General features: G+C 55.1%; 1 protein-coding gene across 3 annotated transcripts; it reads right to left on the minus strand.

Moving 5' to 3' along the window:
* Positions 1–239: 239 nt before the first annotated feature.
* On the minus strand, positions 240–24,097 carry MAP7D1 (MAP7 domain containing 1). 3 transcript variants are annotated; one of them, XM_047084303.1, is made up of 18 exons: positions 23,784–24,097; positions 9,473–9,823; positions 9,264–9,332; positions 8,037–8,200; positions 7,193–7,307; positions 5,639–5,749; positions 4,363–4,485; positions 4,100–4,266; positions 3,855–3,997; positions 2,987–3,315; positions 2,528–2,705; positions 2,302–2,440; positions 2,060–2,164; positions 1,728–1,781; positions 1,513–1,555; positions 1,320–1,410; positions 1,005–1,198; positions 240–836 (listed from the first exon to the last, which is right to left on the minus strand). In XM_047084303.1, exons 1-18 carry the CDS (start codon positions 23,827–23,829, stop codon positions 826–828), a joined length of 2,433 nt encoding a protein of 810 aa, XP_046940259.1. In that variant the 5' UTR covers positions 23,830–24,097; the 3' UTR covers positions 240–825. The 3 variants fall into 3 exon arrangements, with proteins under 3 accessions (XP_046940259.1, XP_046940258.1, XP_046940260.1); XM_047084302.1 differs by having other exon boundaries at positions 4,100–4,485; XM_047084304.1 differs by lacking the exon at positions 5,639–5,749 and having other exon boundaries at positions 4,100–4,485.
* Positions 24,098–24,477: the final 380 nt, after the last annotated feature.

Below are 24,477 nucleotides of genomic sequence, written 5' to 3' on the forward strand. Positions count from 1 at the left end.
ACTGTAAACTCCATGAGAACAGAGGCTACGTCTTTTCCTGTACTGGATCCCTAGCATGTAGTCCACTGCCTGGAACCATATGTGTTAAATGGATGAATTCGTGACAAGATGGAGACTACAGGCAGGAGGTCTAGGACTGGTACCTAGGGGTGGATATTGCCAGGCCCTGGCTCCTAAAGTTCTGAGAACGCAGGAGGCACCTGCTCCCACCCACCGCCAGCCCCAAGGATAGACAGGACTGGCAGAATTATTCTCACTTTATTTCTGGAGAAGTTTGATCAGATGCAATAACACTGATTCCAGGCGAGGGCAGGGGGCATGGGTACCCCTAAAGCAACCAGTATTCTGTGGCCCAAGGTGCCCCCCCAGCCCCAGCCCTGGGTTCCCCCTCAGTTACAGTTAAATAGAGAGAGGAAGATCACCCCAGGGAGTCTTGGGAGGGTCTGCCTCCTGCACCCGCCCCCTCCACGCAGAGGAGTCTGAGCACAAGCTATTTACAGTATTCACATCCACTGTACCCCACCAAACCAAGGCAAATACTACAGGCGGCCCTTCCCCAAGGGAGGTGGCCAGAGAGGCTGTGAGTGTATGTGTGTGTATGGGAGGGGGGTGTCCGCACGTGCGAGCACACGAATGCACTGAGGGGCAGGGCCTGGCTCCAGCCAAAGAGACATCAGTCTATAAGGTGCAGATTAAAAATAACAGAGGACCCACCCCAAGGGGCCCAGGCCACTTCCGGCTTTGTTCTGTCTCTTTCTCTTCCAGACGTCCTGGTAGATGATGCAGAGGAGCCCTCATAGCTATGCCTGGATCCAAGGCGACCCCTTAAAGGACTTCTGAGGGAAAAGCAGGAGGGGAAACAGTCAAGGCAAACCAGGCCTCCTAGCCCAGATGTCTGGGGGTCTTCAGGGAGGAGCGTGAGAGGGCCTGGGGCAGAGCTGGAAGAAAGGGCAGGGCTGGGGAGTCTGAGGAAGGCTGCTGGGAGAAAAGTCGGGGATCCCTACCTGTGACCTGTGGGGGCTGTACCACAGCTTTCTTGAGGAAAGCTTCTGCCTCGGCGAAGGGCAGGAGTGCCTCTGGCGTTCGGCCCAGGCTCTTGTCCCCAGAGGGCCCCTTAGGGGAGAAGCCATTCTCCTGGTGTGCAGGGAGAGGCTGCAGGCCGTTCACCAGGGATCCTGGTGACTCTTTGCTTGGCAGGCTGTGGATGCAGGGCCAACACTCAGGCACCTCCCACCCCAGGACGACTCGGGCACCCCACAGCCCCAGTGTCATCCTGCCTCCCTGCCCAGGGCCCCCAGGATCCAGATCGTAGCAGATACCTCCACTGAGGCTCCTGGGGGGCCAGCTCCTCTTTCTGCACTGCCTCCTTCTGCAGCCCTGACGGCCGAGCCTCCCCGGCTTTCACAGGGTCTGTCACAGGGAAGGAATGCCCATCAGTTAGGGGCTGGGGAGAGCAGGAAGTTTGAGGATGGGCGGCCGAGGGGACAGAGATGAGAGGAACAGGGCATTTACCTGGGCTGAAATTGTTGGCTTTTGCCTCCTTTCTGTCCAGCTTCTGCTTTGAATTGGAAGAGCAGTCAGACTCAAGGGATATCTGGCCCCAAGGGACTGAGGTGCTGAATTCGCTTTCCCGGCCCAGACCCCGAGGGCGCCCCACCCCCAACCTCTTTTCCTAAACCCACCGCCCTCCTCCCCCGCTGCCAGCACTGCCTTTGGGGAATCCTGACCTTGGTTTCAGCAGCTTCTGACTTCCGGGTCCTCTTCATTATCTCCTCCAGACGCTGTTGGGACGCCCCACATCAGTTAGACCCAAGTGCTGCCCTGTTCCTAAACCTCCCACCAGCCAGCCCCTCATCCTGTCAGGGCCCTTCCAGCTCATACCAGTCCTTTCCAGGCAAGGAACCAGAACTCACCCCACCTGCTTCTTGGTCTACCCTTTACGAGCCCAAGGCAGGGCCCACTCCCACTCCCCCAGCCTCCACTATCCCAGTAACTGAAGCCAGAACCCAGCACAGAGCATGGCCCCGCCCACATAAGCACACAGCACGGCTCTGCAGACCTTTTTGCGTTCTTGCCGCTCCTGCTCCTCCCGCTGGAAGTGCTTTTCCCGCTCCAGACGCTGCCGCTCCGCTTCTTCCCGGGACCGAGCTTCAGCCTCTTCTTTCTGCCCAAGGTTCCCTCGAGCTTTAAGCAGCTGGACTCCAGCCTTCCCTCCGGGCCAGCCCCCTAGCCCGCCACCAGGAGGCGCCCACACCCAGCCCCGCACCGCCCGCCCGCCAGCCAGCCGGCCCGCGGGGGCACCTGCTTCTGCAGCCGCTCCTGCTCCTCCTGCTCTGCTTGCGCCTTCTCTCGGGCCTCCTGCTCCTCCCGCCTCCGGGCCTCCGCCTCCCTCTCGGCCCGAGCCTCGGCCTCCCGCGCCAGCTGCTCTTCTCGCATGCGCCTGGGGGACAGAGGAAACTCGGGTTCCGTCCTGCGCTTCTTTCACAGCCTCCATAAGGGCCCCTTCAGTCCCCATGGGTTGACTCACTTGTCCCTTTCTGCTTGCAGCCTCCGCTCCTGTTCCTCGCGCTCCCGCTGCTCCCGTGCTTGGCGCCGCTTCTCAGCCAGGAGTCGAGTGGCCTCTTCTCGGTCTGTGGTGCCCGCCATGGGTTTGCTAGGGGTCGCTGGTGGAGCAGGGGCTGGGGGTGAGGTCAGGACAGCAGTATCTGGAGTGGGATCCAGGACCAGGAGTCAGCACATACCAGCTCAGGCACCTCCATCACCACTGCATGCCCCTGCTTCCTGGACCTCAGGGAGACCCACCCACACAACTTCTGCCATCAACTCAGAGTGGTGTGGTTCTCCTCTCTGGCCTGCGTTCTGGGCCTAGACCTGCTGAGGGCAAGAGCCTCCTCTGCCTGTCTGCCAACACCCAGTCCCCAGGCACCCCTGGGCCCATATCTCTGACCACCTCCGCCTCACAAAGTTGGCTTCCCTGGCAACCCACCTGCAGGGATGTCGGCTGTGGGCTGCTCCTTCTGGGGCTGGGCTGGGGTGGGGGAGGGCACAGGTGAGGGAGCTGGTGAGGCAGGGGCTGCTGGCTCCTTCTCGTCACCGGTCTTGCCCTTGTTCTGGTTCTTGTCCACAGGTCCTGCCGAACTGAGGCTCTCCTTTGCCTCGTCCTTCCTCCGAACCCGCCCCTTGGGTGATGCAGTGGTGCCCCGAGGGGACGGTGGTTTGGGGGGCAGAGCGTGACCTGGCCCTGGGCTGGGGCAGGGAGAGGCAGGCCTGTGCCAGGATGTGGAGGGAGAGGATGGCCGAGCCTTGCCTTTGGGACTGAGAGAAAAGGAAAAGTTAGGCCCTGAGCACAGCAGCCACACACTTACACACCCTCTGAGTATGTCATTTCCTCAAGGAAGTATCCCCCTCTCCCCACAGGGCTGGCTCAGCCCTGCCCACCTTATATGCTCTCACAGAACCAGATTATTTCCTTTTAGAGCATATCCCAGTTCGTGATCACATTCTCATTTGTGAGTCTTTGATTACTGTCTGTCTCACCAATAGCCAGGAAGATTGAAAAGAGCAAGAACCAGCCCTGGTTTGGCTCATCAATGTGTCCTCAGCCCTCAGAACAGTACCTGGCGGGTCCAATTCATTCATTCAGCAGGTATTTGTTGACTGCTTACCAAATGCCAGGCACTGTTCTAGGTGCTACTGTACTTCAGTCATCCAAACACTCGTACAAAACAGAATAAATCTGCCCTCAAAGAGCTTTCATTTTCACTTTAGGAGTGGGTGCCCAACAAATATTTGTGAATGGATGGATGGATGGATGGATGGCCTGGTGATGTGCAGGCAGCACTGTGCGCGCCCACCTGAGCTCTGCGTTGCCGGCAGAGAGGCGGGGGCGCGGAGACGCAGGCAGTGACTGGCGCTTCTTGAGGCTGCGCTCCCGGGCCAGGGCACTCTTCTCCTTCTCATTTTCCCGCTCCTTGTCCTTCTTCTCCTTTTTCTGCACCTGATAAGGAGGGGGAAGGAGAGCGGGGAGCAGAAGTTGACGGCGCCGCGCTCCCCCGGCCTGGCCGGCTCCCTGCCCCAACCCTGCGTGCCGCCCACTCACCGGCGAGGCTTCAGGCCGGCGGCGGACCTGGGCCGGGCTGCCCCCGGCGCTGGGCTTGCGGCGCTCCCCGCGCTCCCCAGCTGGGGCGCAGCGGTGCACGCTTCGGGGGGCGCTGCTCGGCGGCGTGAGGGGGCTGGCGGAGGCCGAGCGCGGGCACACGGGCACGGCTGCAGAGGGATGAGTGCGGTCGGGGCGCGGCCCACGAGCGAATCTGGCCCCTGTCCCGCCCCTCGTGGGGGCTCTCCCAGGGCCGCTGCCCCTACCCTGATCCCGGCCGTTGCGGGGCAGTGTGACCGCACTGCGACTCCGTGCCAGGAAGGAGAGGGTGGGTGTCATCAGACGGTCCACGATGCTGCTCTCCCACGCGCTGAGCTGCAGGCTGCGATCTAGAGGGAGAATGCCAGAAGCGGGTTACCGCTGGGGGTCGCAGCAGGGAGGCAGAAGCGCAGGGAACTGTCAGGTGCCATCGCCCTGCTAGGCCCAGAGAGGCTTCCCCAGGACCCTCACCCCAGTCCGGTGGAGCCACATTTGTCTGCCCTGGGGCCTGACCTTCACTGCAGACCCAGGCAACAAGATGTTTCCCAGGGCAATGCCCTGCATGGCTTGAGGGCCCCCTCTACCACTTTCCCTAGGTGACAGACCCTGCCCACTCCTGCATCCCACTGTAGCACCCTGCACCTCCTGTTATCAGAGGGCTGGCCCGGGGTTGCATGGCTCCATGGATGGGGGACAGTGAGGGTCCTTGTGCTCCTGACTGAGGGGTGTCCCATGCCAGAGAGAGACTGCTAGGGGGCTTGGCTGGCCTGGGCCACCCTGCTCTGTCCCCTCAGCTGCTGGGTTATTTTTAAGCCTCAGTCAGGTGGAGTTGGTACAGCAGCTGATTTGGTTGCTAGGCAACAGAACAACCAAATAAAAGCTGGAGAAACTTATAAATAACTCCTACCATGGCCCCTTCACATGTGAGCACCAGGGCATGGTAGGAACACAGGGGCCATGCCACCCTAGTTGCCCACAACTCTGGAGCCAGCTGAGGCCATGGCTAGGGCTCTGAAGGCAGAGAGGGCGGGGTCGTTTGGGCCCCCCAGGGTAGAGCCAGAATAAGGGGCCCGCTCTGCACACACAGCACCCAGGCTAGTCTGGTACTTGGGGGCAAGGCCACCTGCCTAAGGCGGGCCTAGGCCAGCTGGCTGTGGTTGGAGATGAGGCTGCCTGCCCATTCCCACTCTCCACCCCTACCCCCAGCACCACCCCCACCCCCACCTCCACCTGCTCTTGAGGCCCCAGCCAGGCCTGCTGTCTGCTGGGACACTGCTCTTTGTCTCTGTTCTCCTCCCCTGCAGGGCACATCTCTGTCCTCAGGGTCCAGACCCATACACCCGGCTCTCCTGAGGGGTGCAGAGCCCTGGGTGGGGTAGAATGGGGATGGAGACCTGGAGTATGTGAGGGCTCCTGGGATCTGGGGTTCTTGCTGAGCTCTGGAAGAGGCTTGGTGGGGGCTACAAGGGGCTCTGGAGGGAGGAGGGCTGGGCCTTCTCTTACTTCTACTGGGGGAGTTCCAGAGCGTGGCAGAGGACTTTGAGAGCCGCTTGTTGATTATAGAGTCCACGTGTTTAGGCAGGTTTACTGCCGACACGGAGCACCTGCTCCCACCTGGAGGGGAAAAGACACGGCATTAGGGCCGGGCCGGACAGGAGCCAGGGGGGGCACTGAGGCCTTCCATGCAGGATGCTCCGCGGGCAGGGTGGGAGAGGGAAGAGTGGGCAGGCTAGGAAGGGGAGGAGAAGGCGGACTTGGCTCTGGGAGGAGGGGATGGGGGATAGGTGACCAGAGACAACCTGGATTGGGGGAGCCAATGGAGAAGGAACAGAGGAAGGGGACGGAGCAGAACTAGAGAAACTATAGCCTTCCTGGCCAGGAAGCCATTCCCTGGGGCTGGGCACTGCAACCCCTCCCCCACAGCCACCCGGTGTCGGCGCTTGCTGGCACTGCCCTGCCAAGGCGCTATGGCTACCACACCCACGTACCGGGACAAATGCAGACATTCCTAAACAGAAGAACCCCGAGTCACAGTCACTCGCACAAATCCACACGTTCACACGGGCACACAAAGACAAAGACATGCAGGGGCGTGTAGAGTGAAAGGTACACTTCCACATGCACATGTGTGTGCAGACATGCACAGATACAGAAACACAAACACGGACAGATAATGGGTCGGACCCAGATGCACACAGGCACAAACACATCGAAGCAACTGAATCACGGTATTCGTAACAGCTAACGTTTGTTGGATGCTTACCATGTACCAGGCACTGTGCTGGGCACCACACACATGTTACCTCACTTGATCCTCCCAAACATCTACCTACAACCTCGGAGGCAAGTAGTATCGTTATCCCCATCTTACAGGCGAAGAAAGTGACATCGAGATGTTAGAGGTCACACCACAAGTGCCAGAGCTGGGATCCTAACCCAGTTCCGTCTGACTTGGTGAGCCCTCACTGAGGTACACAAGGCCAAAAACACACCAAGGCAAACAAACAGATGCATATTTTGACGTACAACACACACATATCCACGAGCACATACACCAGAAGGTCCACAGCTGGAAATACTGGACTCTGCTGTTACATAAAGACATTCAAACACGGTGGCACATACATGCCAGCAAAGAATCAGACCCCAATCCTGATGGCCCGGCATGAAGAAAACTCAGAAACACAAATCTGCCTCCCAAGACAGGTACACAAGGGGGTGGTAGTTTTCTTAAATACCCAGTGTCTGCAAGGCATTAAAGTGTTCTTTTATGTATCATCAACCGATAGTAATAATGGGAGCAAAGAAGGCTAATCTAAAGTGACAGAGGTTTGAAGAGCAAACCAAATGAAGAGAATTCACCTCTGACTTGATAGCAGAAGTCCTCGGGAAGGGACAATTTGGTTTACAAGGTCATTCGAGAAGACACAGGTCGTGTGAAGCAAGGCATACCTGCTGCAGGGTGCTGCCAGCCCCTGGCACCAACGCTGGTCCTTGTCCCCACTCGTCAGGCCCCAGCCCCACCCACCCACTCACTAGGCCCTCCAGCCCACTCACTGGTCTTATGTCCTGGGGAGCTGTGGTGCAGGGCTCCTGCCCAGGACCAGCGCTGCTGCCGGATTTCGGCCCATGTCTTCTTCACTGACCTCTGGATGGCCGCTTCATAGCGCTCCTGGTGGGGAGAGGGGAGAGGAGAGAGGTCTGGGCTCAGAATCATCCATCATACCTGGGAGAAAAGCCCCTTCTCTCGCCTGTGACAAAGCCTCCCCCACCCAAGAAGTTTTCCCTGACTCATTGCAGGTAACCAAGGTTACTGAATGCTTGCTATGATTAAAGGCCATTTGTAACAGATCCCTTCCAACTTGTTCTTGGGGAGCTTTTCACTGTTCTTGAGTCATTTCCTGGATGTATGAGCTGTTTCTCTGAGGATGGGGTGGGACTTCCCCTGCCCTGGGGCTCCCAGGGAGGGCCGTGTCCCCCCTGGCACTGAGGGTCCTGACCTTGGGACTATGTTTTCCCTTTAGCCTGAGGGCCCTCTGGCAAGACCGGGCCACCTTTTCCTTCCTTTCCTCACCAGTGCACAAGCCAGGGCGCTCCTCATGTCCTGGAACTCAGCACACTCACATAGACACGCCTCTGCATACACGCACATACAGGACACACACACAGACACTCGCACTGACAGCATACGGTTACAGGTGCCCACCCCAGCATGCACAGAACCAAGCGCGTTTGCGGCTGCACGGGTGCCCAGATTGTGCGCTCAGGGACATGACAGCAGATACGAACACAGACATTACCGTGTGGGCACGGATGACACAGAGGCATGAACACGGATGTGTGGACACACACACGTGTACACAGGCCATGCGTGCCCAGCCAGAAGTCAGCACGCACGCACCTTGTTTTTCTCCAGCTTCTGCCGCTGCCGCTCCTCGAGGGCCGCGCGGCGTTGCTCGGCTTTGAGCCTCTGCTCCTCCAGCCTCCGGCGGCGCTCCTGGAGCTGCTTCTCCCGCAACGCCTTGGCCTTCTCCTCCTTCTCCAGCCACACTGCTTTCTTGGCCGCTGTGGGAAAGGAGCCCCGGCGGGGGGAGGGTGGGGGGGTGAGAGGTTTTGCTGCAGTCAGGCCAAGCCTGTCTCCTCCAACTGGGTGGCCTTCCCGGTTACTGTGTCCCCGGGTGGGTCTTTCTCCTGCCTGCTTGGGAGGGGAGAGGCCTCTGCCCCCAGGCTCCCCCCCCCACCAAACTGAAGGGCTTTCTGAAGGCAGGCTCAGGTCTCAGAAGCAAGATTTCCCTGATGGAAGGTTTCTTTTTCCCCCATTGGCCTCATGGTCTCTCAGTGCTAAAGGAGAAATGAATTCCTTAGGGCCTGTCTGCCTTTGGAGCTGCTGGACATATTTTCATGAATTGTGATTAAGAGCACGGGACTGAGGGCGGCCTGGGTGGCTCGGTTGGTTAAGCTTCCAACTCTTTTTTTTTTTTTTTTAACGTTTATTCATTTTAGAGACAGAGAGAGACAGAACATCAATGGGGGAAGGTCAGAGAGAGAGGAAGACACAGAATCTGAAACAGGCTCCAGGCTCTGAGCTGTCAGCACAGAGCCCAACACGGGGCTCGAACTCACAGACCACGAGATCATGACCTGAGCTGAAGTCGGTTGCCCAACCGACTGAGCCACCCAGGCTCCCCTAAGCTTCCAACTCTTAATTCCAGCTCAGGTCACACGATCTCACAGTCGTGAGATCAAGCCCCATGTAGGGCTCTATGCCTACCACATGGAGCCTCCTTCGGATTCTTTCTCTCCCTCTCTCTCTGCCCCTTCCCCCACCTCTCAAAATGAATAAATTAAAAAAAAAAAAAAAAGAGCACGGGATTGAGGGTGAGGTCAGGCTTCTGGGTCTGAATATCAGGTATTCTACTAGTTGTGCAGCTGAGGAAAATGATTTCACCTCCCTGAGCCTCTGTTTTCCCATCCTCAGGAAGGGTCGAGAGACCCATTGAGATAATGAGATAATGCACGTACTGCTCTTAGCACAGTGCACGTAATGAAGCATTCAGAAGTGTTAGTGCTGTGGATAAGAGGCTGATGGCGAGGATGGTGGGGATGATGACGCTTCCCCAACACTCACCCAGGTACTTGGCTCGTTCTTCTCGCCGCTCCTTTGCCAGCTTGTGTCTCTCTCCTGCCTTCTTTACATCTTAGACAAGGGAATGAGAACAGACTTAGGTCAGAGGCTCCCCCCAAATGGGGAGTCAGCCTCAGGGCCCTCCCCCAGGCCTCATCCCCATCTTGTTCCCCATCTCCTCCTGGGCCCAGGAGTGGGCACATCATACATACCTTGCTTGGTGGGAGGGCTGTCAGAGGCTTGCACCGCCGTCGGGGATGGCTGGCTGCTCCTTCGAGGAGGTCTGGAATCCCGGGGGCCTGTGGCTGGTGGGGTGGGTCCCCTGCTCTTCCCTTCTGAGAAAGGGGATTCTTCCTGCTGGGGGGCTGATCTAGGCCCCACTGGCCCTGTGGGGCTCTCTGGTTCCAGTGGGAGCTGCTTAGAGCTAGCGGCATTCTTCATGGCAGGTGGGGTGTCTGGCGGAGTGTCAGGGACCAGGGTTGACATCGGTGGTGGTGGCGGCGGTGGGGAGGGGTCACCTTCAGGAGAAGGTCTTGGCTCTGGGGGGGTCCTGGCTGCCACAGCTGGAATACCAACACAAGAGAAGAGAGAGAGTGAGATAGCACAGCCGTGCCCTCAGTCCAACATGGAGCTCTCTCCCTCGTCCAAGTGACTCCTTCATTCATTCACGCAACATGTTTATTGAGTTCCTTCTGTGTACCAGGCCCTGGTCCAGATACTAATGATATCATGCTGAGAAAACAGCCATGGTCCCTGCCTCCGTGGAACCTACCTTCTAGCAGGTAGACAGATAAATAGCTAGGCAATTACAGCATAGAATAAGTAAGTACTATGTCGGAGGGTAACCCAGCAGAGATGGTTAACCTGCATTTAGGGGGCTTCCTGAAGAAGTAACAACCAAGCCAAGAGCTAAAGGGTGACCTGGAGTTGGCAAAGCAAAGGGGAGAGGGTTCTGGCAAAGAAAAGAGTATTTGCAAAGGAGCAGGAGGGAGCAGGGTGTACTGGAAAAACTAAGAGAAAGTTGGTAGCACTTGTTGGTGCACCAAATGGTCACATCTGCCTCCCGCCTCTTTCTGCTTCACTTCGGGGTCACGGTGCCCAACCCAAGGCCTGGTACACAGAAGTGCCAGTGCTGGGCACAGGGGACTGGCCAAGAGGAAGGCCATGAGTCTGGGCACAAGTGGGAGGCCATGTTGCTAAAGCCCCAATGTGGGGGCGGGGCAACCAGCTACTTTCACTTTGTAATCTTTTTTTCCTTTCCCAAACACACATAGATTTCTTCTTTTAAGATAATAATATTTCAGGGCCGCTCAGTCGGTTGAGCGTCTGACTTCAGCTCAGGTCATGATCCTGCAATCTGTGAGTTTGAGCCCCGCTTCGGGTTCTGTGCTGACAGCTCAGAGCCTGGAGCCTGCTTCGGATTCTGTGTCTCCCTCCCTCTCTCTCTCTCTCTGCCCCTCCCCTGCTCATGCTGTGTGTGTTTCTTTCTTTCAAAAATAAATTAACATTAAAATAAAAAATTTTTTGAGACAATAATATTTCAAGATCCCTGTAAAAGACAACACAGTGCCAAGTAAGGAAGCCACATGATTTGGTATGTACGTGGATATGCACACATGTGAGCACATGCATGTTATGGAGAGTTGAGAGACAGGTTTTGGAATCAGTCAGATGAAGGCCCAATTCTGATTTTACCACCCCAACACAGGAAAGGAGGGCATGCTTCCCCAGCAGGTAACCTTGGGGAAGCCATTCAACCTCTTTAAGTCTCTGTTTTCCTATCTGTAAAATGGGGATAATGGGCCCAAGCTAGTAGGGATGTCAATGAAGCACCTGGCATGATTCACGTGCCAGCAAACACTTCCTGCCCTTTCCCTGTGGGTCACATAAAGCTCTGCAAAAAGTCCTGTTGACATCTGCTGCTACCCTCTGAGCGCTGAAGGGAACAAAGGGATACAGCCACTGAACCTGGGCTTAGAGAGCAGGGAGCATGGGAAGGTGAGTCTAAGGAAGCATTTTTCGCTCTTACCAGAGCAAACTACCAGACTAAGTGCTCTCCTCTGGGAAATCTGGCCCTCTCAGGAGGTGGCAAACTCCCCATCTCTGTGGGTGACAATGTGTGTGTAGGGAGAGGACACTCCCAAGGAGTCACGTTTGGGACTGTGGGTACCTTTTCCAGGGAGACAGGTATCCAGTAACTGAATGTGAGCTCTGAAGGCAGATTATCTGAATGTGAATTCTGGCTTCCCCATTAACTGTGTGACGTTGGGCTAGTTACACACCCTCTCTGTGCCACAGTTCCTGTGGGGATACTACCTACCTCGCAAGATTGTGATTTTAGTGCTAACGATAACCTTTTAACAGTTACTATATTTTAAGAGCTTCCTATATTCAAAGCAGTTTACAGATACTCGTTTTAGTCCTTACTGAAAATACTTAGGCAGGAGACACTATAAATATCTTTTTTACGGATGGGAAAAAGTAAAGCAATTTGAGGTCACTCAGCTGGTAAGTGAAGGAGTCTGGACTTGAACCCGGCACCTGTCACCAGCATCCGTGCTCTCAGCAATCACAGCCTCCTGTCTCTGTTTAAGGCAGTACGAAGTAGTATGTGTTATGCAACCAAATCTGAGGATCACAGTTTTCCCCTCATTCCTTCCCTTGTAGCTTCCTAGGCTCAGGCAGGGCCCATAAAAGTCTGCCAGCCTCTAGGCTCCGTGACGGCCCACCCAGCTTTCCCCACACCAGCTTCGGAAGGCTGCCTGGCCACTATTAGTCTACTTCCCAGCCACCCACAAACTCCTTTCCAACTCCAGTGGGCAAGAAAATTAGCAGCTATCACTCAGTGCTTACTGCATCCCAGGGACTAAGCTAGCCCTCTGCATCCCTATCCTGCATCCTTATATGAGCTCTGAGAGGTAGAGATTCTTACCCCCATTATACAGATGAGACAGTCAAAGCTTACCCCACCAAGTGATTTGCCCAGGGTCATAGAAATAGCATGTGGCATGGGAATGCAAGCTGGTGCAGCCACTCTGGAAAACAGGATGGAGGTTCCTCAAAAAATTAAAAATAGAACTACCCTATGACCCAGCAATTGCACTACTAGGCATTTATCCAAGGGATACAGGTGTGCTGTTTCGAAGGGGCACATGCACCCCCATGTTTATAGCAGCACTATCAACAATAGCCAAGTGTGGAAAGAGCCCAAATGTCCATCGATGGATTAATGAATGGATAAAGAAGATGTGGTATATATATACAATGGAGTATCACTCGGCAATCAAAAAGAATGAAATCTTGCCATTTGCAACTATGTGGATGGAACTGGAGGGTATTATGCTAAGTGAAATTAGTCAGTCAGAGAAAGACAAAAATCATATGACTTCACTCATATGAGGACTTTAAGAGACAAAACAGATGAACATAAGGGCAGGGAAGCAAAAATAATGTAAAAACAGGGAGGGGGACCAAACATAAGAGACTCATAAATATGGAGAACAAACAGAGGGTTACTGGAGGGGTGGGGGAAGGGGGATGGGCTAAATGGGTAAGGGGCATTAAGGAATCTACTCCTGAAATCGTTGTTGCACTATATGCTAATTTGGATGTAAATTGAAAAAAAAAAAAAAAAAAAAAACAGTGTGTGGCAGAGGCAGGATTTGAACCCAGGGCCATCTGGAGCCAAAAAGCTTAGGTGTGTGAAGTACTCAGCTTGAAGGCTGAGGGTGAGGCCTGTTTACTGTCATTCTTCTAGCATCTGTGCGTGTTACGGGTGTTGCAAGGAAAACTGGTGGGTGGATGTTTGTCTACACCTAGGCAAATCACACCCACCAGGCAAGACAGTGAATCTCCAACTAGGTCCTGAGTAGCCGGGTGCAGCTTGGGAGGAGGTGGAGGGATGAGGCCTGGGAGGACCGGCCCTCAAGTGTCAGATGCAGTGGAGTAGAAAGATCTTAGGCTTCAGAGTCAAATAGGCCTGGGTGGGAAATCCCAGCTCTGCTGTGGGACCTGGGGAAAGCCCTGAGCCTGTCTGAGCTGCAGTTTCCCCACTGAGATGTTGGTTCCAACAGCGAGTGGGTACATCATCTTGGGCACCTGGCAGGGGCTCAAGAAACGGCACCTGCCCAGAAGACTCTGTCCACTTCTCCCAAATCTCTGCTACAAGAGTCTGCTTGGGTCAGGCCTTCACCCCTGCTGCTCCATGACACTGCTCTTCTCAAGGCCACCAATGACCTCCACACTGTGAAAGCAGCAGCCGTTTCTCAGTCCTCGGTTTGCTAACCTGTGGGCTGCATTTGACACAGATGATCCCTCGCTGCTCCTTGAACACTTTCTGCACTGGGCTGTGGAGACAACACACTTTTCCTGGCGTTCCTTCTACCTTGCTGGCCATTGACTCCTCAGTCCCTTTTGCAGATCCGTCTTTAATTGCCTAACCTCTTAGCGCCTGGTGCCCCGGGGCTCAGTGGAGGAGCTCATCTCTTTTCCATCTGCATGTACTCCCTTGGTGACCTCATCCAGACTCATGGCTTTAAATACCATTGCTCTGCTGATGACAACCGAGTTTGTATCTCCAGCCCAGACCTCTCCCTTGAGTTCCAGTTTCGCTCATACAACTCCCTATTTGACACCCCTGCATGTCTTACAGACACCTCGGCTTTAACACATTCCCACCTGAGCTCCCGATCTTCCTCCCAGAACCCTGCTCCTCCCCGTTTTCCCCATCTCAGCCAAGGGCAACGGCCAGCCGTCCTCCCAGTCTGTCAGACCAAAAATCTTGGGAGTCATTGTAGAGTCTTTTCTTATCTCACATCCCACATCTAATCTCTCAGTAAATCTTTCTGGCTCTGTGTGCAAAGTATGTTCTGAATCCAATCACTTCTCACCATCTCCACTTCTATCATCTTGGTTCAGCCACTGTCATCCCCTATAAAGACTCCCTGCTGGGGTGCCTGTCTGGCTCAGCAGCAGGGCTTGCAACTTGATCTCAGGGTTGTAAGTTCAAGCCCCATGTTGGGTGGAGAGATTGATTTAAAAAATAAAATCTTTTCAAAAAAAATTTTTTTTAACGTTTATTCATTTTTGAGACAGAGAAAGACAGAGCATGAATGGGGGAAGGTCAGAGAGAGAGGGAGACACAGAATCTGAAACAGGCTCCAGGCTCTGAGCTGTCAGCACAGAGCCCGAAGCGGGGCTCGAACTCACGGACCACGAGATCATGACCTGAGCCGAAGTCAGACGCCCAACCGACTGAGCCACCCAAGCGCCCCTAACAAATAAAATCTTAAACATAAAATTAAATAAATAAAGACTCCCTACTGCCATTCTTTGTTCCCCTTTCATCTTTTCTCAACACAGCAGCAGAGTGATTCTGTTTAAAAATAAGTTAGATCAGGGGCGCCTGGGTGGCTCAGTTAGTTAAGCGTCCGACTTCAGCTCAGGTCGCGATCTTGTGGGTTCCTGAGTTTGAGCTCTGCATCGGGCTCTCTGCTGTCAGTACAGAGCCCACTTCAGATCCTCTGTCTCCCTCTCTGCCCCTTACCCCCTACACACATGCATGCGTACACGCTATCTCTCTCTCTCCCTCAGACATAAATGCACATTAAAAAAAAATTTTTTTTTAAGTTAGAGCAAGTCAATCCCTTGCTCTAAGGATTTGGAGGATTTGTCAAAATCCTCCAAAGACACCTCATCTTGTGGGGAGGAAAAAACAAAGGCCTTACAACGACCTCTGAGAATGTCAGGATTCCCTTCTCCGGCCCATTACCTCTTGGGCCCATCTCCTCCTCCTCTCCCTGCCCCCTGCTCAGTCTATTCCAGCCACTGTTCCAGGCATTCCCCTGCTGCAGGGCTATGCACTTGCTGTGCTCTCTGCTGAGAATTCTCTGCCCCCAGATTCAGCGTGTCTCACTCCCTCCTCTCCTTCATGCCCTTACTTCAATGTCACTTCTCACTTACACGCTCCCTGACCCTATTTAAAATTACAAACTGCAATAGAAGTCTCCTTCCCCTCTCCAATGGTACGTTTTCTTTCCAACACTATTTTTCTCTCAAGTATTAACACCATTGTAACACTGTCTCCCATCTCTAGAAGATAACCTCCATGAGGGCACACGTGTATGTCTGTTTTGTTAGCTGTTCTAACCCTAAGACCAACAGGGCCGGCACATAGGTGCTCCACAACTATCTGTTGAATGAAATAATCAACAGACTCCACCTTGGCTGATATCAGCATCTCTCTTACCTGGATGACTACAACGTCTTCCCACTGCTCTCCCCACCACCCGTTTTCACTCTGCTCTCTACTGAGCAGCCAGAGTAATTGTTTCCAAATGTGAATCTGATCATGGTACTTTTAGACACCTGAAACCTCCCAGTGGCTTCTCATTGCTCTAAAGATAAAAACAGAATTCTTGAGTGCAAACTACAAGCCTGGCATAGTCTGAAGTCCCTGTCCCCATCTCCCGTACCTCTTAAATCTCTTCTGCATGTTCCCCACTTGCTTTCTGTGCTCCTCCTACACTCACCTTCTGATTCTGGTAACCACTCATACTCCCTCCTGCCACAGGGACTTTGCATATGCTCTTTCTACACTTATTTTTTTTTAAGTGTTTTATTTATTTTTGAGAGAGAGAGAGAGAGAGAGAGAGAGAGAGAGAGAGATGGAGCATGAGTCAGGGAGGGGAGGGGAGGAGGGAGACAGGCTCCAGGCTCTGAGCTGTCAGCACAGAGCCTGACACAGGGCTCGAACTCATGAACCATGAGAAGTTGCACGTTTAACCGACTGAGCCACCCAGGAGCCCCTGCCCTTTTCTTGGTTAAACCTCATTTAGCCTCCAGATCTTAGCTCAGACACCATTTCCTCAGGGAAGCCTTCCCTGGCTTCTCTGATCAGGACAAATTCCTTCATGGCTTCGTGTGCCTCTTGTTTGGAGCACTGTGACTAATACAACTTCAAACTTCTTTGTGGGCCTCTCTTGTTATTGTCAGCCTCCCCTTAGACTGGGAGGAAGCCCGACAAGGGCTAGGCCATGTCTGTTTTGCTCACTGCCGCACCAGTAACAGCCACCAGAGTGCCAAGTACATGGAGACACAGTCATGAGATGCTGCTGAACGAGAATAAAATGCCATACCAGAAAGCCACCCTGGCCTAACGCAGTGCAAGAGAAGATTTTTACTCTAATAAAGAGTAAATCCAGGGCACCTGGCTGGCTCAGTCGGAAGGGCATGCAGCTCCTGATCTCAGGGTTGTGAGTTTGAGCTCCACGTTTGGTGTAGAGATTACTTAAAGTAAATTAATTACATTTAAAAAAAAAAAAAAGGAGGCCAATAATTAAAAAAAAATAAAGAAAGAAAGGAGTACCTGTTCAGGAGCCAAAACAACAACAATAACAAAAAACAAAACAAACAAAAAAAAAAAAACAAGAAACAAAAACAAACAGAAAAGGAGTAAATCCACGTGGCAATTTATTGCAAAGGGATAAACACTTGAAGGGAAGCAAAACAACGCCATCTCAGTTGCATTTGGGCAGCTTCCTGGACGAGGCACTCAGGTAGAAGTTAAAAATAATAATGAGCGTTTGACTCCAGCAGCTCAACAAGAAAGACTTCTCAAGAGGGGCGCCAGGGTGGCTCAGTCGGTTAAGCGTCTGACTTCAGCTCAGGTCATGATCTCATGGTTCCTGAGTTTGAGCCCCACGTCAGGCTCTGTGCTGACAGCTCAGAGCCTGGAGCTCCTTCTGCCCCTCTCATGCTCTGTCTCTCTGTTTCTCTCTCGAAAATAAATACGCATTAAAAAAAAATTTAAGAAAGACTTCTCGAGAGGCAAACAGGACATTTGGATCTCTTCTTTTGACCTGGTGGACTATTGACCCCAAATACAAATATTTTCCTCAGAAGTATGCCAACACTGACGAAATGCCACTGGGACAGGGTTACCCAGAACAAATCATAGTAAGCCAAATAAATTATTCGGTAGGTTATCTATACGGTATGGTTAAACCGATTTCTGATTATTGCCACTTTCACTCATCAAATGTGATCCTTCGGCCATCGCACTTTATTTTTGGCCTGGGTCAAATTGTGAGGTTTTAGCTACTGTTAGTTTTATTTTGCTTTGCTGATATTTACTAGAAGTATTTGCTAAGAACTGGATAAGAGACAGATAGTTTGTATTTATTTCTTGGCACAAAGAGCACCAGCAGGGCAAAGGTGTAGGAGCTGATCACAGGGTCACAGAAAGTCTTATCTTCTCAAGAGCCCAAGAGGGACCGCATGTGGGGTCTGCAGAAAGATCCGGGCCAAGTCTCTCAGAGGGTGTGTCACATGTCTCAGGGTGCCTGCTTACGCCCCATCTCCACCCTCTGGGAGCTGGCAGTCCCTTTCCTCTGGTCCTTCCCTCCTTCATACCAACAACTGCTGCTGGGCCAAATATTCCTCTCACAACACTGATAACTCAGTCTGGTTCTTCTGTTTGCCTGCTGCCCCTGTCCCTGCCAGCATGGGAGATCATGGAGAGAAGGGACTGGGTCATATGCCTTCTTCCAGCCCGGGGCCTCACATAGGACCTGCCGGCACAGAGCAGGGGTTCTGTGTCTGTTTAATGAACACATGGATGGATAAACACATGGACGGGATGGGGGTACTGTGGAAAGCCACCTAGCCAGCACAGAGTCAAACCCCGAGCTGCTCCAAAGCCTCGCCTCTCTGAACCCTAAAGGTCCTGCTCATACCGGAGCCCTGTGTGCACCCTGCCGGCAACTAAGCCCAGGAAGAGAAACAAGCTAAGGTACTGAAGCTCTACCGTATGCCAGGTACTTTTCCTCATCTCATTTCATCCTTATGACAGCTCTAAAAGGAAAGTTCTATGGATGGCCCCCCTTTCACAGGTGAGAAAACTTACTCAGACAAGTTCAGTGAATTACTCATGTCAGCATCAGAGGTAGGATTTGAACCCAAGGCTATCTGATGACAGAACCCTTATGTCACAGTGTTTCTGGCAGGCGTCACATCACCCCTCCTTGAGGTTCCTGCCTGTTCTCTGAAGAAGGAAGTGATTCGGTGGTTCCCCCAGGGAGGTTCCCCCCAAGATGGTGAAGGGTGCAGGTGCGGCAGGTAGGCACTGAGCTCAGAGGGCAGGAATGCAGGATAAGGCAGGCTCCTGCCCAGGCTGGCCACCAGGAGGCAGGAAGTGAGGCACCTGGGCAGGAGATGGGGGGAGAGTGGCCTTCCTCCAGGGGCCAGAGCAAAGGAGTGCCCAGAGGAGAGCTAGCAGACGGGGGTGCATGGACAGCACCCCTGGGTGGGGAGCATGGGGAGGCAGAGAGAGGAAGCAAGACAGAGATGGGCACCTGTAGCCAGAGCCTTCCGGCTCTCACAGCAGCTCCTCGGGTGGCAGACAAATGAAGATGGCAAGGCCAACAGAGGGGCAAAGACCCATAGAGACAGAATACATACCACAGAGAGAGAGAGAGAGAGAGAGAGAGAGAGAGAGAGAGAGAGACTCAGACAACGTGAACGGAGCCTGAACAATGGTGAGAGACAGAACACATTCTTTTCTCCCTTCTCTCTCTCTCCCTCCTATATACACAGGAGTCAGACTTAGTGGGATTTGGAACTCGACAGACACATAGATACACACAGACACACACACAGAGCCAGGCATCCCTCTGAGGCACAGATGAAGCCTCAGAGACCCACACAGCACTCAGAGACACAGTGTTCCCGGCACACGTATACAGCCCCATTCCAGGTCGCTTCTGCCCTGCCCCGTCTGGGCACTCCTTTACCCGGGCCAGGGGAAAGTCCTGTCAACACCAGCAATAGCTAATGCTGTGTCAGGCACAGCTAAACACTTTAAACGCATCAGTCCCTTTCTTCTTTACCACAATCCTACGAAGCAGATGTTATTACCCCATTTGACAAATGAAGAAATAGATTCAGAGAGATTAAGACACTTGCTTAAATCACACAGCTGGTGAGTAGCAAAGCTGGGATTTGGGCCCGAATCGGCATGACAGTCTGTACCTTCACTCAAAGGGGTACAGCCCCCTGGGTTTCCCCTCCTGGAAAGATCTGATCTGGGAGGATGGGGCAGGGGAAGGCAGGAAGGACAAACTCTGCGAGATGCCTAATTGCCGGGCTGGGACAGAGGGGACCCTTAGGGGGCAGCATTACTCCCGGCCAGTGTAGAGCTGAGCCAGCTCAGAGAGCGGGGCAGCCTGCTCCAGCAGTCCTCAGGACCTGGGCCACAGGCCCTTAGCGGCAGGGCACTGGGGCCAGGCCTTGGGCCTCTGTGGATGATAAAGCCGGGATCACAACTGAGACCGCAGATCTGAAGGAGCTCTCTGGCCTGGTTGGCGGCCATTGTTCCCAGCCTCCAATCAGGAGCACCCACTTCCTGTTATTTTAGGCGGCAGGAAATGACCCCATCCCGCAGCTCAGGCCCCACCACGGGTCCTCCCTCAGCCTCAGCAGGGCTGCCCGGGCTGGGGCCTACATGCTCAGGGCAGGGGCCTGGGGATGGCCTGCTGGCTGCACTGTCCCCACTGCCTGGGTCCAGGGCCTCCTTCTGAGCTGACTTACTCAGACTCCAACCGGGCAAGATGCACAGGGGACCCAGGGCTCTGCTGGCTCTACTATGCCTGCCAGAGAATGGATCATGGGGTCCCTAAGACCAAGACGCCAAGATGCCAAGATCAGTCATGCAAGGGAAGCATGTCAGACTCTATCACTGGCTGGCTCAGCCACGGTAGTTCAGTCTTGAGGTTTGGTGCAGAGGCTTTAGAGCCAGATGGACCTGGGTTCAAATCCTGCCTCTGTCAGTTCCTAGCTGTGGGACTTTAGGCAAGTGACTTTCCTCTCTGATCCTCATCTGTAAAAGGAGGATAACATTAGGCTCTACTCAAGGATTGTTTTGAGGATCAAATGAGACAATGCACATGACAGGCTAAGCATCATGCCTGGCACAGAGAAGGCCCTTAATAAATAGGAGGCTGGAGATAAGTTGGACTTATCCCTCGTAAGAGCCTGAATCTCCTCCTATTGGTGAGGAGCACTGATGGAGGTAGCAATACCGCGCTATCTACCCCCTACCGTGCTCTCTGCTCCCCTCAGGGCAGAGCTGCAGCTGAGGGGTGGTGGAGGAGATGCTGAAGGCTGTGCCCCGGGGTGCCAGGCAGCGCTACCACAGCCAACAAAGCTGCATTATCTGGGCCTGGCTCCTTGGCTCCCTCACTTGTCCCAAGGCCCAGTGGGGAACCAAGGACATGGCTCCCTGCTGCTTGCGGCCTAACTTCCAGCCTTGGTAGACCCGAGACCTGCCCTGGCCGCTCTCAAGTGCCGCCACTCCAGTCAGGGCCCTGCTTTCAGCTCATTCCCCCTCCCTCGGCCCTGCCCCACCAACAGCTGATGCCCATCCTGAGGGAAAGGGGGAGTAAACTGGCCTGATGCCCCTTCCTCCTCGTTTGCATATGCGTGACTGCACATTAGGGGCTCATTAGAGGCCTCATTTACTGGGCCCAGTGGCCCAAGCAGGGACGAAGCTGTCAGTGAGAGGCACCGGCTAGGCTGGCTGCTATATGTAGAGACAGCTCGTTGTGTCAGTCTCGCTAACTTCTACTCATCCTTTTAGGTCCACTTCAAATGCCTCCTCCTCTGTGAAGCCTTCCACAAGTAGAGCCCACTGACCATTGTATCACCCTTATACCTGGGTTCCCCTACAGTGAACACATCGCCTTCTGTCACTGGGTCAGGAGCTCCCAGAGGCTAGTGACTCTGTCTGATTCACTTCTCTGCCATCTGCATAGCCAGCACATGGCAGGCATCACTATGTTGTGCTGGATGACTGTCTGCACGCACCTCCTGGGTCTCTCTCCTGCTTCCACTGCCCTACCTCAAGCACAGGGGCCCCTCTGTCCCCCCGATACACCCTGGCTCGTGTGTATCTAGAACTCCCCTCTCCCTGGCCCTCTGTCCCATACTGACCTCCTGGAATTCTAATTAATCACACCTCCTCCTCAGGCCTTCAAAGGAATTAAAGACAATAAACAAAAGAAACAAACAGTTAGAGTTTATTGAGCACTAACTATGTGCCAGGGCTAAGTGTGTCATGTGTTCATCTGATTTAATGATCCCAATATCTCCATGAGATAATTTCTGGTGCTATTCTCATTTTATAGATGGGAAAATTTAAGACTCGGGTTAAGCAACTTACCTGAAGCCGCACAGCAGTAAGTAATGAAGGGGAAACTTAAACTGTTTGATTCCAGAGTCTACATTCTTAAGCAAACCAGCTCCCAATTCCTGTCCTCACCTCCCCCATATTTTGTACCTCCCTGTTGGCACCAGTTCTGATGAGCATAACCACAATAATGGTAATAATACTGTATTGCGGGCGTCTCTGTGCCAGGTGCCTTTAGTACATCATCTCTAACCCTCACATTAACCCCACAAGGTTTGATAACATGACCTCCATTTTCCAGGGGCATAAACTGTGGCTGGAGGAGGCAAGTCACTTGCTCCAGTCCGCACCTGTCCCCTACTCCATGTTGCCTCCTAGTAATGCTCAGGGTGCAAAGGGCACTCCAAGATGGCTGGGATCGTGCCATGTGCATTCAGTGTCACAGCCCCATGCCTCAAACTTGACAGGGTACGTGCCACGGGCACCACCTTTAGTGCCCTTGGCTTATAGGGGGTTCCTGTCACCTTCACCTTCTCTGTGTGTAGGGATCAGCCACCAGCCTGATCTAGGTTCTCCTGTGACTCTGTCTAGGTCCTGTGTATAGAAGAGTCTTCCCAACCCAGGACCCTGCATGCAGGCCCCCTCAGGCCCGGCGGTATAGCCAAGCATGTCCCCCTCCATGCCCTCATTTTCAGTCCTGGCATCCCACCCAAGTGCCCTAATTCTAAACTAGACACTCACTCAGGCCCTCATCTGCAGCCCAGTAATCAGGCCCATTCAGGCCCCAATGTACCCATCAGTGCCTGCGCCCCTCTGATGCAGACAGCCAATAAGCAGATGAAATGGATCCAGTCTAGGACTCCCTGGGTGTCCCCTCTCAGGCTCAGGAGAGACAAGACTGACCCAAGTGCCACTGTTCCAGCACAGGCTACAAACCTCCTCGACCACAACAGTCTGATAGTCCCCTCCCCCACCTGCGCCTTCCAGCTCCCACACCCACACGGTCCCCTGGAAGCACCCACGCTGGCATGGGGAGGAGCCCACCCACAGCCAAGCTGTGCCGCCTCCTCTTGGGCTCTCCGCACCCACAGACACTGTTTCATGCTGGGCCTACGCCGCAGGGGTCAGGGAGGTGGCAGGGATTAGGCTCTAGGACTCTGTGGAGGTGTGAGGTTGGGGCCGCCTCCCCCCTGAGTCAGTGGGAACGGAACTTGGGTCCTCAGTAATCATGTTCTTCCCTCCCCTTCCAGGAAGAAAGAGAAAGAGAAATCCCTCCCTCCGACACCAGGCCCAACCAGAAACCTGTCCCCACCCCCTCATCAGCTGCTCCCAGATCCGAATGGGATTTGCAGAAGTCCAGGGCACTGGTGGTTGGTGGGGTGAGGGGAGGGGAGGGTAGCTTTGATGGTCTGGGGCCTGGAGTGTGTGTAGGGGGGCGGGGGTAGGCATCCAGAGCCTCAGGCTGAGTGAGGAATGATGTGGCAGGTCCCGGGAGTGCGGCCTTGAGCCTTCACCTCATTCTCGAGAGAGAGACTCAGGCCTAAAGAGGGTAGGAAGGAGGGTGGCCGGATACGCAGATTTACTTCTGTCCCCTTCCTCCCCAAATCGGGCTGGGTGGGCTCCGGAGTAGGCCAGGCTGCAGAGGAGGCGGCCCACCTCCCAGCTCCCGCCCTCGCCCCAAACAATGCCGCCTCCCCCTCCCCCTCGTCTTTATCCGGCGGGTTACTTGGCAGCCGCAGCTAGAGACCTCCCCCTGCCCTCCCCTCCACTCCCGGCCGGCCCGCAGCAGCAACAGGCCCTTTGCGCGGCAGCTGGAGGGATGGGGTGGGGGCGAGGTCTGGGCCAGGGCCTGGGCGTCGCGGGGCGCCAGGGCCTAAGTTTCGGTATGCAGGGCTCCAGGCCTGAGAATCTGGACCCCCAACACACACATTCAGGCTGGGGTCACACTTCCCCACCTGGGATGAAGTGGGGAATAGACGTCCCAGCTCAATTGAAAAGGATCATCAGGGCCTGGTGTGGGTCGGGGAGGGGGTGCAGGAGGAGAAACCGAGGTGGCACTGGGTCGGGGCAGAAGGGTCTCTCCAGCAACTCGGGCGCGGGGTCCTCGCGGAGCCCGCCGCCCAGTGCGTCCCAGCGCCCAGAGTGGGGGAGGGGGCAGCTGTCAGAGGATGCGTCGGTGGCCCCGAGCCGCCGCCGCTGCAGCCTTTATTTTTAAACTTCCAAGTGGTCAGAGGGCGCGGCGGGGGAGGGGTCTCCGCCCAGCGGGTTGGCCTTCTCCTCGGCCTTCCCGAGGCCCCGCGACCTCCCCCCATCTCTCCGGTGCGTGGATCCCGGCATACCTGGGGGTGCGCCCGCACCCGGCTCTGCATGTGAGCCGCTCTCCATGGCTGCGGCGTCACTGGGGGTCTTGGGGGTCTCAGCGGCGGCGGCGGCGGCGGCCAGCGGCCAGGACAGGGGTCCCGCGGTGCATCACGCCCGGCCCGGCCCGGCGGGCAAGACTCGGAGGCGGGGGCGCTCCGGGGAAGGTCGGGGCTGACTCGGCTGGTGGCCTGCGAGGCTCGGAGTCGCCGGGCGCCCAGTGGCTGTCGGATCCGGCAGCGATCCCTCTCCCTGCCCGGCGCCGGCCCAGTCCCGGCCGCGGCCCAACCCTATTGTACCGCCGGGGCTGGGCCTGGCCTCCCCGCTGGCGCGTACCAAGTACGACGCGGGGAGGTCTCCGCCTCAGCGTCCAGGGACCGAGCCGCCGCGCGCCCGCCCCGCGCGCCCCGCCCCGCCTCCGCCCTGGAGCGCGGGCCCTCGAGCTGGGGACGCCTCTCCTGCGGCCGTGGCGGAGGAGACGCCACGGCTCCCTGAGGACGCGGGTCCCTGTGACTCCCCCTGCGGCCGCGCGTTGGTACGCGCCACAGCGAGAGAAGACTATGTAGGGAGCGCTCCGGTGACTCACCCGCGGCTAGGACTGGGGGGAGTCGAGGGGAGCGGGCATGGGAGCCCCCAATCCCACCCTGGAACCTGGAGGCTCCGGCACCGGGGCCC

Source organism: Lynx rufus, unplaced genomic scaffold (assembly GCF_022079265.1).
Source record: "Lynx rufus isolate CCGP_SWC_20201006 ecotype Redwood Valley unplaced genomic scaffold, mLynRuf1.p SCAF_2, whole genome shotgun sequence".
NCBI classification, from domain to species: Eukaryota; Metazoa; Chordata; class Mammalia; order Carnivora; family Felidae; genus Lynx; species Lynx rufus.